General features: G+C 38.2%; 3 protein-coding genes across 6 annotated transcripts; 2 read left to right on the top strand and 1 right to left on the bottom strand.

Annotated features, from left to right (window-relative positions):
* Nucleotides 1-1,956: 1,956 nt before the first annotated feature.
* LOC135173028 (uncharacterized) lies at nt 1,957-8,967 on the bottom strand. Its single transcript, XM_064139603.1, has 18 exons — nt 8,692-8,967; nt 7,940-8,071; nt 7,561-7,754; nt 7,277-7,396; nt 7,067-7,202; nt 6,533-6,743; nt 6,246-6,455; nt 5,740-6,073; nt 5,232-5,412; nt 5,020-5,148; nt 4,762-4,955; nt 4,559-4,678; nt 4,271-4,406; nt 3,969-4,179; nt 3,571-3,780; nt 2,686-3,486; nt 2,416-2,586; nt 1,957-2,201 (listed from the first exon to the last, which is right to left on the bottom strand). Exons 1-16 carry the CDS (start codon nt 8,861-8,863, stop codon nt 3,204-3,206), a joined length of 2,973 nt encoding a protein of 990 aa, XP_063995673.1. The 5' UTR covers nt 8,864-8,967; the 3' UTR covers nt 1,957-2,201; nt 2,416-2,586; nt 2,686-3,203.
* Nucleotides 8,968-9,224: 257 nt separating this feature from the next.
* Nucleotides 9,225-10,405, top strand: LOC135173147 (mitochondrial inner membrane protease subunit 2). 2 transcript variants are annotated; one of them, XM_064139827.1, is made up of 3 exons: nt 9,225-9,369; nt 9,586-9,903; nt 10,202-10,405. In XM_064139827.1, exons 2-3 carry the CDS (start codon nt 9,598-9,600, stop codon nt 10,403-10,405), a joined length of 510 nt encoding a protein of 169 aa, XP_063995897.1. In that variant the 5' UTR covers nt 9,225-9,369; nt 9,586-9,597. The 2 variants fall into 2 exon arrangements, with proteins under 2 accessions (XP_063995897.1, XP_063995898.1); XM_064139828.1 differs by having other exon boundaries at nt 9,228-9,369; nt 9,589-9,903.
* A 41-nt stretch (nt 10,406-10,446) lies between these two features.
* LOC135173128 (KICSTOR complex protein ITFG2-like) lies at nt 10,447-13,155 on the top strand. Of its 3 annotated transcripts, none has more exons than XM_064139795.1 (6): nt 10,447-10,593; nt 10,899-11,079; nt 11,399-11,664; nt 11,854-12,437; nt 12,585-12,819; nt 12,886-13,155. In XM_064139795.1, exons 1-6 carry the CDS (start codon nt 10,447-10,449, stop codon nt 13,099-13,101), a joined length of 1,629 nt encoding a protein of 542 aa, XP_063995865.1. In that variant the 3' UTR covers nt 13,102-13,155. The 3 variants fall into 3 exon arrangements, with proteins under 3 accessions (XP_063995865.1, XP_063995867.1, XP_063995866.1); XM_064139797.1 differs by having other exon boundaries at nt 12,918-13,155; XM_064139796.1 differs by lacking the exon at nt 10,447-10,593 and adding an exon at nt 10,600-10,739.
* Nucleotides 13,156-16,219: the final 3,064 nt, after the last annotated feature.

Here is a 16,219-nt window from a genome sequence, read left to right on the forward strand (position 1 = left end):
CAGTGACGAGTCGAAAGTCCTGTAGTGTAGGACTGGCAAACGCGAGGATGTCTGAGTGGGGTCAAGGAGGCCTGCCGTCTCGGAGGCCACCGAGTTGCTCTGATGGATTTCGATGGTCAGCGTGTCCGTGGGTGACAGCAGGCTGACGTACCCTGTACGTCCCGGGGGGGATCAGGGACTGTGGGAAGAACTTGTCGGGGTCGAGATGGTTGTGAAGAGGGGGTAGGTTTTTCGGGAGTAGTCCGTCTTGAAGCTTATCTGGAATTATTGAAAAAATCTTCCAGGATTATTCTTTTTTCATTAGACTGATCTAAAACTCTATTCTAATGTTAAATTCCGTAAACTACTCTTTACCTTCGGATAACTCATCTGAATCTCTCGGAACTCGTTGGTAAATGTTAATATATAAATACAAACAACAATTGCACAGGTCCATTCGCAGATACTACTGAAGAGATGCAGCCCCCAGCCGCCGTCCTCTGGTCGCCACTTCCGCGCATTATCACCTACGAAAAATATCTACCATTAGTTTCCAAAAAAATATTCAATGTACTCTAAACAGTTCTAGAAATTTATTGGATTTCTATAGAATCGGTGGAAAACAAAAGGAATTTTTCATGAAGAAATCCCATAGAATTTTCTGAAGAATTCGCCAAGTTTTTCTAGAATCATTCACATTTAATTACCGTGGAAGTCCTTGACCGAGAATGCAGCAGCGATGAATGTTGCGCAGAACAATACCGTAGACATTATGCACAGCAGTAATCGCAGGTTTATGATTAGAGGGGAGGGACCCAAAGGTTGCATCTTGTAAGCAATAATTGCCTGAAATAAGGCAATAAATTAATTTTATGGGAGGTTATTGGAAAAAAATACGCCGTAAATTTATTCCATTGAAAATGGAATTTCTGAAATTAATGCCCAGGAATTTTTGTAGAAAATTGTGCGATAGATAGTGTTATCCAAAAGAATAACTTATTAGAGATATTTAGGGAAAATAAGAACAAAGAAAATCACTAATAATCCGAGGACAACGACCGGAAGAATGTCATTGTCCGAATAGATAAGATTCTGTTTCTTTAGCGATTATACGGAAAGTTTAAAAAATCGTCAATTCTATCGGTCATTCATACCTGCAGCCAAATGTAAACAGTCCCTCCGCCGAAAGCCACAATGGCCCCGATGAGATGAACACTGAGGACTGAAGTTTCCTGGAAATTGGCGACGATTGAGAGACCCAGTGTCGATGCAAGTCCAATGGCCAGTGCCACTCTGTTCAACCTCTGCCAATAATGGGGCATCTGGGACAACCCCAAGAGTTCCTTCAGTTGAGCGTGTCGAATGTACACCACAATGGCCACTAGAAAATTTCGCTAATTAGAAATGTAGAAGAGAGTGAGAACTTCAACTGAATACTTTGATGATTTACGTCTCGTTGGCGATATTTTTATCATTAGAAGCAGTCGGATATACTAGTATATAGACAGCTTCAATTGTGGCTCGGGAATTGGCTATTGTTTTTTTTCAGTTTGTTTAAACAAAACATGGAGAGTTTGAGAGTTTTCAATCTTATAATCAGAATATATGATTCTTTGTGAACAGCGTAATTACGATATTTACATAAGACCGCTGTCATATTCAGCAGCTGTCCGAAGATACAACTTTCCGGAGGGATGGTTCCAGTGTCTGAAATGTAGGGAAAGCCTGCTACCACGTGACCAAGCGACACTGCTATTATGTATCTGAAACAAATGAAGTTCCCATCATCCGAACTAGCACATTGTTTAAAAATGCTATAATTGCCTGGGACAGGTCCACCATCTGCAAATTTGAGTTTCCAGACGAAAAACTTACGAAATAACGAAGACGATCGGCAAAGCGGCGCACATGCAGATAGGCAGATAATGTAGATTATCAAAATCATTGGGTTTCTCCATGTTTCCCCCGAGTTCAGCCATTCCCAACAAAAGTAAAGTAAAGGCAATTCCACAGACCACTGCAGCGATCCAAAGGACAGCAAATCGTTTTAGCTATTCGCACGAGGCTCAATTGTCATTTACTGTTGTCGGTCTCACGAAGTCGTTCTACTGAGTTCCTCAACGTGATCACGTCCTCTCCGATGATTGTTCAAAGGTACACAACAATGATCCATCGAACACGCACTCCGATTGATATCCGAAGGTCTCGCCACGATGAAAATGCTTACTCACAAGACCAACAAAAACAAATCGATAAAAATCACCAGAAAAAAAAGCAAAAGTTACTTTTCCTCTTTTGATTCCTGTTCAAGTTTTCTTTCCAAGTTTTTCAAAATTATTGTTGCCAAGTTGCATTTCTAAAGTCTTTCAATCTCAACGATTCCCTAATTTTTTAACTGAATATTTTTCTCAATAGTGATTTCAAAAATTTACGTACCCAGTGAATAGCTTAATGTACTGCCATTCTTAATCCACCATCACACAAAACAGCGATAACATCGAATGAAGTGGGTTCTTATCTGGTTTTTTTCCACCAGAATCGTCACCTCATTTTGTTATCAACTCCACAGGGCAAACCAATCATCGATTTTTAGCTCCTGTTTTTTAGCTGTTGATGAGAATGATAAACGATTACGGGGAATTATTCAGTTCTGGGTACAACCCTTAACCTCGATGAAGGCACCCTCATGTGAGAGGTATCACTCACTGGTTGTTTTGCTATGTTTGCAATGAATTTGGACGGTTTGTCAAGTCGTTGGATTCACTGTCACTGTGCTGTCTGATGACCTTTGCGCGCCAGGGTGAACGGCAGACAGAAATGACTGAATTAGGCGTTGTTTCGGTTAAATATTATTTCGATAATAATGGAGTTTGCTATGACCAGCGAAATATATTTATAGCATGTTTGAACGAGGGAAGCACGCGCGCGCGCGCTCTAATCACGTGGGACTGTGACGTGAGAGGGTTTGAATTTGAAGGGAGAACGCACTACAGCACTAATATTTTGAAATTGATGGGGCCTTACTTTATCTACTCATGAATTTTCATCTCAACTTTGATGTGAAAATGAAAAAAATTAGTTTTTGCTTTGTATTTCCATTATACATAAGCAACTTATCGCTATTATTTAAATAGTAAAAATACTGATTGGAAACAATGTCCTTGGCAGTCACAGATTGAAATAAAATAATATTGATTAATAAAGAGGGTGAACTAATCACTGTACTAGTGGTGACATCGTAGCAGCCTGTGCAATGTGCGTGCGATGCCACGATGAAAGATAATCACTACAATGCAGAGCGCAATTATAAGGAGAAAGATCCTTCGCTCGTCTTTTGGCTCTGGTGTTGTGCTCCAGTCACAATTTTCAGCGCAATTGGAGGCTCTTCCTTTTAGTTTTTCCTTGATATAAATCCAATCACAAATGCCACGTTCACAGTTTTCATACATTATCAGTTTTTCGTTCAAATGGAATGTAACCTTGTTGGGGGAGACAGATTCATTACATCTGCAAAGTCTCACACGACCAATTAAAATTTTGATAGATTTTACAAATGGTCAAATATATTTATGGAATTTTTTTCATCTGTACCTGTAAAAAGTAGCAATGAAATTAGCGAAGAAAGGTGCAATTAAGGATGTTCTCCACTTTCTGTTGTTCATACGTCTATAATTATTTGGTAATAAATGCTCCGAGTCTTTGGCGATGCCCATCGTGTGAAGAAAATCCATCAAAACTCTTGAGGTGCTCATGTAAAAGATACCTTTTGGGTTCTTTGCTGTTTCAGGCTTCTCAGACTCCCTGCGACAAAGCACAAATTGCAATGGCTGACTTGTTCAAGATCGAGATGTTGCATCTGTGGTGAATGGGTAAAAAAACCCCGATAATGAAATTAATTTGAGTCTCAAGGGGGTCACTCTTTCAGATTGACCCACTTGTCCTAGTTGGCTAACTCAATAGAAATATATTGATAGTTCAATAAAATCCACCGAAAATTCTTGATGAGGTCCTCCGCTGGGAAGCAACCAATGAGACTATTCAACGCAACTCCGTAGCCTGAGTAGTAATAATACTGAATATCATCAATGTACTCAATTATTTTCCACTCTTCTTTATTGAATACTGCACACCAGGGCGATAATTGGTCGCGGGTCCATGCTGTCTCGAAACGGCACATATCTTGAATATTGTGAATGGTTGCTGCATTGAAAATTTTCATAATTTACTCGTACACAATAAATGTCATGATCCACTTGTTTTGGGTTTAATTTTTGAGTTACTCAATTCTCACCTGGAGATACATCGAAGCCAATTCGCCGACTCACATTCTGCTGTAATTCTGCGTATTCAGGGCCACCAATGAATTCATCACGTGGCACCACTGTTTGCCTATCGGTGTGAGACCATCGATAGCAATTCATGTCAGGCTGTTATATCCACCGAAAAATGGTCGAAAATGAAAATTTTAATGGAATAAAAATTGGGGCGCAATTATTGGTATGGTCGGCTGCGAGCTTGCGCCATCCTACGCGATATGTTTTAAGCATGGGAACAAGTAACCAGAGTTGAAAATTCTTACTCGTAAGAGAGAATCCTTTTTCTCATTCGGCATGAATTGAACAGCAGATGGATCACCAAAGAGACCTTTCATCAGAGCCCGCAAACTCAAGATACTACGTGACGCCTTCACAGATCTGAACTGAGTAATAAAATAATTCAATTGTAGCATTTAAAATTTCTATAGGATTTCATTCTCCATGTATGATGTTGTATCGTCAATACTCTATAATTATCAGAGTTGATATCTTGAATAGATGGCGAAAAAAGCTCTGGATAGGCATCCTTGAGTCTTCTTCCGAGCTCCTCACCCTCCCTCCATCCCTCCTCGGTAATCTTGCTTGCCTCTTGTTCAGTAAAATGCGGATGGGGTCGCCATTCTCTAATGTTATTCACGTCTTCGTCACATAAACGACCCACTGTCGACAAACACATTGGCTTGTTATTATTATCTCTTTTTATAATTATTTCCAGTGGACTTACAGCCTTTCTCGTGGTAGTGCATAATTTTCCAGCGTATGGTATGGAGCTCTTGCAGTCTGTCGACTGCCGCCTCCTGCGGATAACGTGTTCCATGTCTAGCCAACATCCAAAGACGAATGGGCTTGCAATCTTATGCGGGAATAACAATTAAAGTAGACAATCTATCGGTATAGAACAAAAGTATTAATCTGCTTTAAAAGAAAATAGTTTACTTGGTATTACCACCCGTTCAAATATTCCAGTGCTTGCAAACCGATACGGTGTTTTAACACCGAAATTGAGGTAAGGGTTGGTTTCATTAACAAAACAATAATCCACTTCACGTGCTAATGTGTAGGTGCTCAGGCATAGTAGAATAATTTTCTTCATGATTGGTGGCAGTAGAACTTCACTCTATCATTTTCAGAACTCCTGTGAGCATAACTATCCACAAAGTTTCTAAACAAGGTGACTTTTCATTTCACACAACCATTCCTGGTTCTTATCGGAGATACAAATAATGACGGTGTGTATAGATATCCGTCATGGCACGTCCACTTTGAGTATTTTTATTGTGGTTTTGAATTGCGAATAACGAGCATGAATAGTTGTCCATTACCCATAGTCTGAAGCCCAAAAAAATCGATAACTTCGTTCTTATTTATTTAATTGAACCATTTTCGTCACATATTTCTCTTTCTGAAACATTGGGCGTCAGAATGACGGTGAATAAATGATTTATTTAAGAAAATTTCTTTCGCCACGAAATTTCAGCGAAATTAATCGGGCAACTTTCCGCAGAGAATCCACCACCCGTCGATGAGTAATAAATACTAATATAGGCAATAGAATCATTAATAAATATGCATTGACGGTTGGTTCCATCCATAGGGGCTCTTTAGATAGTATTGCATCCTTCTGCTTGAGACAATTTTCAGTGCATCGAGCGGTGAGTCCCTGCCATTTCTTCTTTAAATATTCCCAATTACAAATCCCTTGCGGACAGCCATCATATACGATGAGTTTTTCATTGAGGTATAGAGTCACCTTGTTAGGGATGTCTGAATGATTACATCTATAATTATTGGAAAGGGATGACAGATTAAGTGTCACAATATTTCATTGAAAAAAATATATCCATTTCCCTCAAAAAGAAAGAAATCAAATATCAAAATTTGGATTTTTCAATGATTTTCAAAATTTTTATATCCGTTAATGAATTTTTATTGATCAATTGATATTTTTACCTGTGAAAGACAGCTACAAAATTAGAGAAAAACGGTGAAATAAAAGAGACTCTCCATTTTCGATCAGCCATACGTTTGAAATTAGTCGCCTTGAGACTTTCCGTGTCTTTTGCAATGCCCATTGTATGGAGAAAATCCATTAAAATTCTGGACGTACTGAAGTAGAAAATGCCCTTCGGTTGTCCCTGAAAATCGCCATTCTCAATCGCCCTGCAAGGAGAAATAAAAAGATATGTGTCGCGCTGATTTAATCATCGCTTAAAGTGATCCGATGGAATAGATTCTACCCGAAGTGATCGAAAAGATTTTCCATGGGGAAACATCCGATCAATCTATTGATTTCCAGACCATAGCCAGAGGCGTAGTAGTACTGAAGATCATCTATATATTCCAGAATCCTCCATTCCTCTTTACTGAATACTGCACACCATGGTGATAACTCGTTTCGATTCCATGCGCTTTCGAATCGACACATGTCTTGTATGTTGTGAATTGTGGCTGGGAAATTGTTACAAGGAAATTTTAGTTTCCACCTTCCGTCATGACTGAGAGTCTTTTGCCCGACTCTAATAGCAAAAAGTATAAATGCCAAAGGGCAAAGATGATAATAAAAATTTCTGTTTAATTGTTAATTACTTATTATCTATTTTATTAAGAGCTTCAATAGACGATGTAGAAAGAGTGAAAAAAAATGAAAAAAAAATTCATGAAAATCTAGTACAACTCATTAATGATTGCCCTGGAAGAGAACTTTACATGCCAGTTTTTAAGTAAATAGAATTTATTTAATAATTAAAATGATTTTTCCTTGTCTAACCTACCTGGCGATACATCGAAGCCAATCCGCCGACTAACGTTCTGTTGCATTTCGGCGTATTCAGGTCCTGCGATGAAATTATCGCGTTCTACATTTGCTCCTTTTTTCTCCTGCGACCATCGCTTACAATTTTGATCGCCCTATAGCAATTGCTAATTAATAGTAAAGTGTTGTCAGAAATGAGTGCAGTTATAGGTGACTAATAATCAATTACCCGTAACAAAGCATCGGATTTTGGAGTCGGAACAGGTTCTACAGCACTATCATTGTCAAATAAGCCATTCATAAGTGCAAGCATGCTGGATTCACTCCGTCCTCCTTTTATAGATCGAAACTGGTGCATTGAAAAATAGATGAAAATATAGGAAAATATCATCGGATACCCCCTTTGACCAAAATTGGAATTGGAATTTTCGGAACTTCAAAAAATTTTATCTATCTACTACCCAGTGTAAACTTGAGATATAAATTGTAGAAATATTCATATTTCTAACGTACTTTATAATTAACTGAATTTATATTTTCTGCTGGTAATTGTAGAAGATGTGCGTATGTATCTTTCAAACGTTTTCCAAGTTCTTGACCTTCTCTCCATCCTTCGGGCGCGAGTTGGCTAGCGTATTGCGACGTCATCCGACTATACGGAGACCATTCCTTCAGCCTATTCAGATCAGCATCGCATAAATGTCCCGCTGAAGACGACAGAATGGACAATGATTTTGCCCAAATTAAAAATATTTAATTACTTCACGTAAGCACAACCTTAAAATTTAAATAAATCCTCATTTCAAAGAGAGAAACTACATTTGTGAGAGGATTTAATTCCTCCTTATGGAAGGGCAAAAAAAAACAAGAGCTTCCCTTCAGGGGAACTTACTTCCGTGTTGTTCATGATTACGAATAATGCGATCACGTATTCCTGGTAATTCCTCCAGCCTTTCTATAGCTTTCTTTTGGGGGTACCGAGTTCCGTGTCGCGCTAACATCCATATTTGGACTGGTTTGCAATCTTTACACACAGGAAACAATTTTATAAATAAAAAGTTCTTTCTACTATTTTTTCACAACTTTTCAACCCACCAAGATCTTACACTTAACGTTACGGGGAATTCTCCAAGAGCATTCGGAGGATATTCGAGAGAAAAATATTTCAATGTGACTTGTCAAAAAAAAAGTTGAAGTCGGTCATTTTTTAGTTTTGTTTGCATTTCAATATTATCAAGTCCATGTTAGGATTAGCATATCCATATTTGTGAAAACCTTGCCAACAATGAATGGACGGGGAAAATGCTGGTAAATGAATTGGCGTGTATATCTGTCAATGCTCGATATTCTAATCATCATATAAATATTCATAATTTCAAAAAAAAACACACTTTGTCCTCCTTTTCATCTTCGGATAATCAACCAATATGGACATGTAAAGTCGTATTACTAAAATATATGGGATTTTATCAAATTTCAAGGTGTAATTAGATTTTTTAAATTAAGGTGATGTTGATTTTCCAAAAAATGAGATGTATATAAAATTCAATGATTTTTTCCACTTTAATACATTAGAAAAATGATATTTATTTAATATATTGCAATTTCGTGTTCAAATGTCGCCTGATTAAAAGGATGTCTTACCTCCCACTATTGTTTGTATTGAGCGCGGTCCGGTCTCTCCATTCATCGCGATTCTATACGGGGTTTTGGCTCCAAAATACAAATACGGATCGGCTTCATTCTCGAAACAGTAGTCTACCTCTCTGGTTACTGACGAGCTTAAATACAATATCAAATACACGATTTGCCGCATTGTCGGTCAAATAATACTATGCTTCCTGGCGTATGATAAATAAGAATAAGTCGGTTTCCACAAACTGCAATCCTCCGTGATTTTCTTTATTCAATGAGTAGATTGGACTGATGTCCCCCCATAATGTCAATTCCACTAGTCTAGATGTCGACTTTACCGACCCCGTGCAATTAAATAATGATTATTAATTATTCACGGGGCTACAAACAAAATCAATACATGTACAATGATGTACTAACGATGTACAACTATGTACATTAGTTAATTTTTTCATTTGCGACTCCCCGCCGGCTGAGTACATTGGGGTGCGCAGAAACCGGGGTTCTATACTACCGCTAGCTTGGGGTCATCTGCCCCCCCCCGAGATCTGACTCTGAGTCTCTACTCTAGTCGGTCCTCTTTGGATACCACCCAAGTTTCTTCACAATTTATCTCCCGTCTTCTATGAGCATTTTTATTCATTTTCACAATATCGTACCTTGTCTGGTGAAAAAACACTTTGAAATGTAATTGAATTTTTTTATGCTTAAGATATCCCCGCAATAATTTTCAGAAATATCACAACGAATAATCCTTTGTACATAGTCCAGTTATCATAACCATAACCTCAAACTGAGATCTTTCTGAAAGATTTTTCGAGACAATCTGGCCTTGTTAAAAGCTGCAGTGATTCATTACTTTTTTAAAAATTAATAAAACTTCCTCATTTCCTGAATTTTCAGCAGTAAAACCTAATGGGCCTTAACTCTGTTGTACGCAATATTCTACTTGGAATACCAATCGGAGTGACATTTGTCAACACTGTAGGGTATGTTGCGAGGGTGGAGGGAATATCAATGCAACCAGCGTTGAATCCAGATGCCAAGGAATATGATTACGTTTTCTTAAATTGTTGGGCTGCCCATAATTACGATATAAATTACGGTGAGATTATTTCATTCAAGTCACCGAAGCATCCGGACCAGAAGTTGATTAAGCGAGTCATTGGACTTGAGGGCGACGAGGTGGGAACCATTGGATATAGAAGTCCAGTTCTCAGGGTGAGAGAATAACTTACAAATAAAAAACCAATTGTGACGCCGTACACAAGTAAATATTCTTTTTCTGACATGTCTCAGTAATATTTTGGTCACAGATTTGTCTTAGAACATGTCAGCATATCCCAGACTGCATCAATGTATCATATTATTCATTGGAAAAATTGATCTTTAGCAGACAATATCAAATTTTTCCAGTTTTCTTCTGATGTAACATTTTTCTGAGGAGCAGAAAATTGAATTTATATTCGAGACACATGCGCTCTTGGACATAAAATCATTCCAACGTCAATCATTTCAGGTACCTGAAGGTCATTGTTGGGTAGAGGGCGATAACACAGGACACTCAGTGGATTCCAACACATTCGGCCCACTGTCCCTCGGTCTTGTGATAGCCAAGGCCACTCACATTGTCTGGCCGCCGAGTCGATGGCAGCAGTTACATCCTTTGGTCCCTGAAGACAGGACACCTCTGAGAGTATCCAAGCAGTCACAGCCAGCGTAGTGCTTGTATTTTGTAGAGCAGGAGTGTGGAACACTGCTAAAATGAGAGCAGTAAATTTCGTGGATAAATTGCAATGGGATATCCCTGGGAATGTCTTCAGACATGGACTGGCTATTGGGGATGTCGATAATGATGGAGATAATGAACTAGTTGTTGGCACGGCCAAAGGAGATTTATTTATATTCAAGGTGATTAAGAAGAGGCAGAAATGAAGTATCTGGAGATACGTAGATAATTCCATTTTTTTAAATAAAAGCTATCTTTAGTGTATAATATGAACTGGGTTATATTAACCCATCTGTCATTCGAAAAGTCCATGTATGTATTTTCAAAGGTAGGTATCAATATCTCCTATCCATCGATATTAATTAACTCACTCCGTGAGTGGCTCCCATTTGTTTATAAATGAGAATAGATATGTTGATAATAAATTATTTTCTTGATTACATGCTTATGCATATATTTATTTACGTCAATGTTTATTCACTTCCAGGGCTCGGAAATTTGGCACAAAACTACTGGCCTCGGGCTGATAACCTGCCTTGCCATTGGCGATATATTCAACTACGGAAGAAATGCTCTGGTTGTCATTTGTGGAGATGGATGGGTCCACATTTTCTACAGCCCACGGCCCGTCAATCCAAGTAACGGCAGTCTCGATAATACGAAACTAGGTATTTATGCTTCGCAGGTCATTCCATCTTGAGGTGCTAATATTGTCAGAAAGATGTAAACATTTATAAACTTATAAAAATTCATGAAAAATTAAAAAGTTTATACCAATGCCACATCTATAATGGAAGCGAAAAAAAAAATATCATTTTTCACATCCTCTAGAACATTAATTACTTCCATAATAAACACATTCAGACGAAACTGTAAATATATTTTTTGTTGTAAATATTGTCAGTTAACAGCATATCTTATGAGTATTTATCCAAAAGTACTTGTAGGTAAAAAGACCTTCGTGACTTACTAAACCTCTTGAATTAGGTGAAACATTCAATCACAATTCTGGAGATGTCGACCAACTGTCTGGTAAAATGGAATGCGTCCACTCACAGCGAATTCCGACGAATACAAAAATTGTATTGGTAACTGATGTGGATCGAGATGGGGCTAACGAGATGATCATTGGCTTGACAGACCGTGTTGTAAGGTCGTATAGGTGGTCTAGTAATGTTGATCTAGGAACTGGGAAACTTATTGGATTGAATAAGTGGGAATGTGCTAATCAAATTGGAACAGTTACTCTACAGGTGAAAATGCTGAATTTTGCAAATGAAATGAACATAATGAAAAAATTTTTTTGTATTTTCAAAACACTCTAGAGAGTTCCCTGTTTTGAGTATTGAACGTATCTAACTTTTAAATTACCATTACATCACCATAAATCAATCACCATAAAAATAAATCATTACGTAAGAATAGTAATAATGATATTTCAGCATACCCGTGATGGAACTCCAACTCTCCTCGTTGCCCAGCCGGGTGGTACCTTCATGAGAATTAAATGCAGTTCAGGTAACTGTCATTCAGATGGAGACAGTATCCAAAGTGAAACACCAGAGGGTTGCATTGACTATCAGACCCTCGGAATATCCCGAATGCGAAATCCAAATATCTCCACAGAAATAATAGGTGATCTGGAGCCCCAGAAAAATACAAACTCAAGCCCAGGTGACAGTCCTATGAAAATTAGTACCAAAAAACTGCAAAAGGAGAAATCTCTGCATCACGATCCACTAGAGCCAAAAAATTCCGAATTATTGGGACAAATGGAATCTCCAGGAATCGATCAGGTTGACGGGAATATGATTGGTGGCAGTGTTGTCCTTGGGGAATACGAGAACTTTCATAAGAAAACCATTCTACCGAGCTATAAGGAATTTACAAAAAGTAATTATTCGGTGAGGGAAGACGTTGAAAATTTGGAGGACAATAATAATGAGGACAGTTTTGAAAGTAAGCCTTATGCACTTGCCACTCTCGATGGGACGATAATGCTCGTAAAAGACGAGATTATTTTGTGGTAAGTGCGTAATTCTATTAATATGCATTTAATATCCATACTTTTTATCAGATTCTTTTACGTTTTCTTTTGAAAAAGGATTTTTATGGGTATGTATTTGTGTTAATGATATTTGATAATCCCTACCATAATTAAAACTCAATGCAGGGCTATGCAAGTTGATCATCAGATATTTGCCCTTTGTCGACTGGATGTGACTGCCGATGGTGCTGACGAAATAGTCGTCTGTACATGGGACGGACAGACTTATATCCTTGATCAAGACAAGAACAGTGTGAGGTTTCAGTTTGAAGAGCCTGTGAGGTCGTTTTGCACTGGAAATTACAGCTTGACTCCTGGTGGATCAAGTCCCAGTCTCGTTTATATAACATTCACGAATAAGGTGGGTAAAATAGGATAAGAGAGACCTTTGAGTTGAATGACATAAAAATGTTTGTCACACATGCAGATTTTTTTATATTACGACGTTCTTCTTCCAAGTCTTGTTGTCAAGAGCTTGCCACCTCTCGATTTGTCTGTAGAGAAGAATGAAGAAAATGCGGAGAAGATAATTGATAATACAGTAGCTCGAGGACTAGTGAGGAATAAACAATTACGGGAGTACCTCCTGTATGGAATCAATACCCTGGATATAAATACTAAAGAGGTTTGGGATGTATCATAGGGATTGTTAAATAATTGTATGATGTACGGAATAGAATTATTAATTGTTTTCCAAGCTTTGTGAATCCATTATTTTATCCTGATTATTAATGTTAATTCAAATTTGATTAATATTCAGAAAAAAAGGGCAATTGTCACTTTTAATACTGACAACGATATTCCAAATTGTTTACTACTGGGGAAAACAGAATTCATCAATTCATTCTGATTTATAATTTTTTTTTTTTCATTCGGCCTGTTATTATTACTCTTATTTGTTATCATTTTTATTCAACTCCTGCCGCCTAGGGGTGCCATCCTATGAGAGGAGGAAACGTTCTTTATATTGAAAACACGAAATATTTTCAAAAATGGGCAAACAAACCCGTTTTACTTCTGTCTTTTAAGAGCCCCCAGGGGTGTTACATATACAACAGTGCACTGGCAAAAGTACGATGGTTTCAGCCTCCACTTTGGCTGCCTCACACAGTGGGAAGGACAGAAAAAAACACCCAAATAAAGGGGGCCAAGTGTATTGTTGTCAACTTGACATACTTTTGACAGATTCAGTATGATCTGGTGTTGAGTGACGAGGGCACGGTCCTCGGCTGCTGTTTGCGGCTGACGTCACGCGATTTCCATTACTGATTGTCGAGTCTTTTTTTGGTTCGAATAACTCAAGAAAATTGAGAAAGAAAAAATCTTGAGAAAATTAAATGAAAAAGTTCACATTTTTTAGTTAGATTATTATCTAAAGAATATTTTAAGAGAGAATATTCTATTTTCATTCTTTCATAATAAAATAGAATTCTTCAAGGTCTGGAATAAAATTTATTAATTCCATCCATGCTGGCAGTATATATGGCGACTGTATGAATCATAATTAGTATTACAAATATCGTAAGGGGGATGTCACTGTTGGCATGAAGCAGAGAGTACTATATTGTCCCCATCTCAGTAGAGGTTTCTAAACGTGTCTAGTGAAATACAATCCAGCCTATTCACTATTTCAAAATGTTTGATTCGTGTTTTCATACTTTAGAAGAATCTTATGACATCTCTCAATTTTTCAATAGCACCTCGGATCAATGGGCGGACGTAGTTTTCATTTGGAAATTCATTATGAGCGACATTGAGTGGGAAAATCTTTCAGAATAACTTGGGTAGGGAATTGATTGAACGATCTCGAGATAGTGAAATTTGTTGAAAATTAGCACGAATTCTTTAGATATTGTTAGCGGATATTATTTTACATGAAAAAATCCAGTACCATAACATTTTAACTTGATATCTTGTAAACTATTTCATCTTTTACGAATTTTCAAAAACTCCACTTGTCATAAATTATGAAAAAAAGACAAGAAAGTGAAAAAAATTGGCTGCTCAGAATGAATTTTCAAGTGAAAAGGAAAAAAAGTGAATGTAACTGAGTGCTGGCCCCCGCTTCCTTTCCTAGCCCATGTCACACATTTTTCAACAAAAGCAACGATGTGGGATACGGCTTATTGGCGACAATGGCAGTGTGGGGGCTCCGTCACATCTAGGGCAACATAAAAGCATATAATGCCTCCACGCTAACGTGAAAATTATCCTGTCAAACATTCGCCCGTCGGATTAGCCTCACAGTTTCTCTCTCTGGGTATACACACAACTCAACATGGTCTACGTGGATGGACAACTATGACGATGAATCTTGCAACCTTTCGCCCTTTAGAGGCTGATGCCTGCGGTATGCATGTATACATTAGGGGCCAGATGTTCGGTTTTCCATGAACACAGGAGTACGCGCTTAGTGTGTTGAAAAGCAAATAGTGGAGAGTGCCACTGCGATTATTGGTAGGTGTTGATTTTACGCTGGAAATGTATCAAACATCTTCTAATGAATAGTTTCCGGGGCTTGGGTGCATTTACAGGCGTGTCTGGAGCTTGTCAACGATGAGCTGCGTCTTTTCGAGAAATCAATTTTAGGAGAAGAAGTCATCCTTTTCACCGACAAAAATATTATATTGAAATTACGGGAGAGTTCGGTAGAATTCCCTGTAATGACATTCTCCTCGAGAATTACTAGAAAGATGGGCTTTATTCAAATAAAAATCGCCAAATTAAATTCGCCCTGCAGCCCTTCAGACGTATTCTTGTTCTTTTCCTATTCGAAAAAGATATTTTGTAATCATCATCAATCACAATTGTAAATAAAAACAATCTCAGAGAGTACAAGTTTTCAGCAGCTTTTAATGAGAAATTTCCCAGCTCGTCATAGCCTGAAATACGTCTCCTCAAACATTGACAATCACTACTTTATTGCAGCCAAATCATTCCATCGATTTCAGGTTTTTTTATGCTTTACATAAAAAAATCATTTGACAAATAAGCTGGTGGTTTTGAAAATTCAATTTGTGAAAATTATGATGGACCACGAAAAAAATTGATAAACAATTCAGGTTATAAACCATAAGAATATATTCAAGATGTGACATGGAAAATTCCGAGACAATTGTTCATCAGTTTATAAGATGATAAATTGTGAAAAATCAAAATATCCACCTCCAGGTTAAGAAAATGAGTTCCCCTATATTTCCCGCAAACGCCAAAACTTTTTTTATACGTGATCACATGCTGCTAATGAATCTCACCAAGGCCAAAAGTTTTCCTTCCACCTGGTTTACTCAATGCACCTCTACAACTTTTTCCCGCCCAGTGCTTCAGAGCTTGGAAATACGGTGGTGAAAACCCGTTGAAGAAAAAAAATTGGCAGAAAACCTCAGGAAAGAGGAGAGAGGAGGAGGCCAATAAAAAGTCTTCGCTATTCACCTCGCTTCACTTTCTCGCACTCCATCTTCTCCCAATATCCACTCCCCTCACCCCTCACCCTATTCACCCCCATGGCTGCCATGAAGGGTCCTCGACAAATCCACATCCCAACGGATCCACAAGGTAGGGGAGAGTCGGTTCAAATATAGTCGTCGTTTGCAGAATAAAAAATGGTGAAGGGCCGCCCGGGTTGGAGGGGCGGTGAAGGGGAGAAATAATGGTAAACGAAATGAAGAAAGGACGAAACGATATTATGCCCCGCCCACCGGCTGTTTCAGCCTCGACCAATGGGATTACGTAACGGTGGCCATTTTGGTCCGTTGAGTGGA

Source organism: Diachasmimorpha longicaudata, chromosome 2, assembly GCF_034640455.1.
Source record: "Diachasmimorpha longicaudata isolate KC_UGA_2023 chromosome 2, iyDiaLong2, whole genome shotgun sequence".
Lineage (NCBI taxonomy): Eukaryota > Metazoa > Arthropoda > Insecta > Hymenoptera > Braconidae > Diachasmimorpha > Diachasmimorpha longicaudata.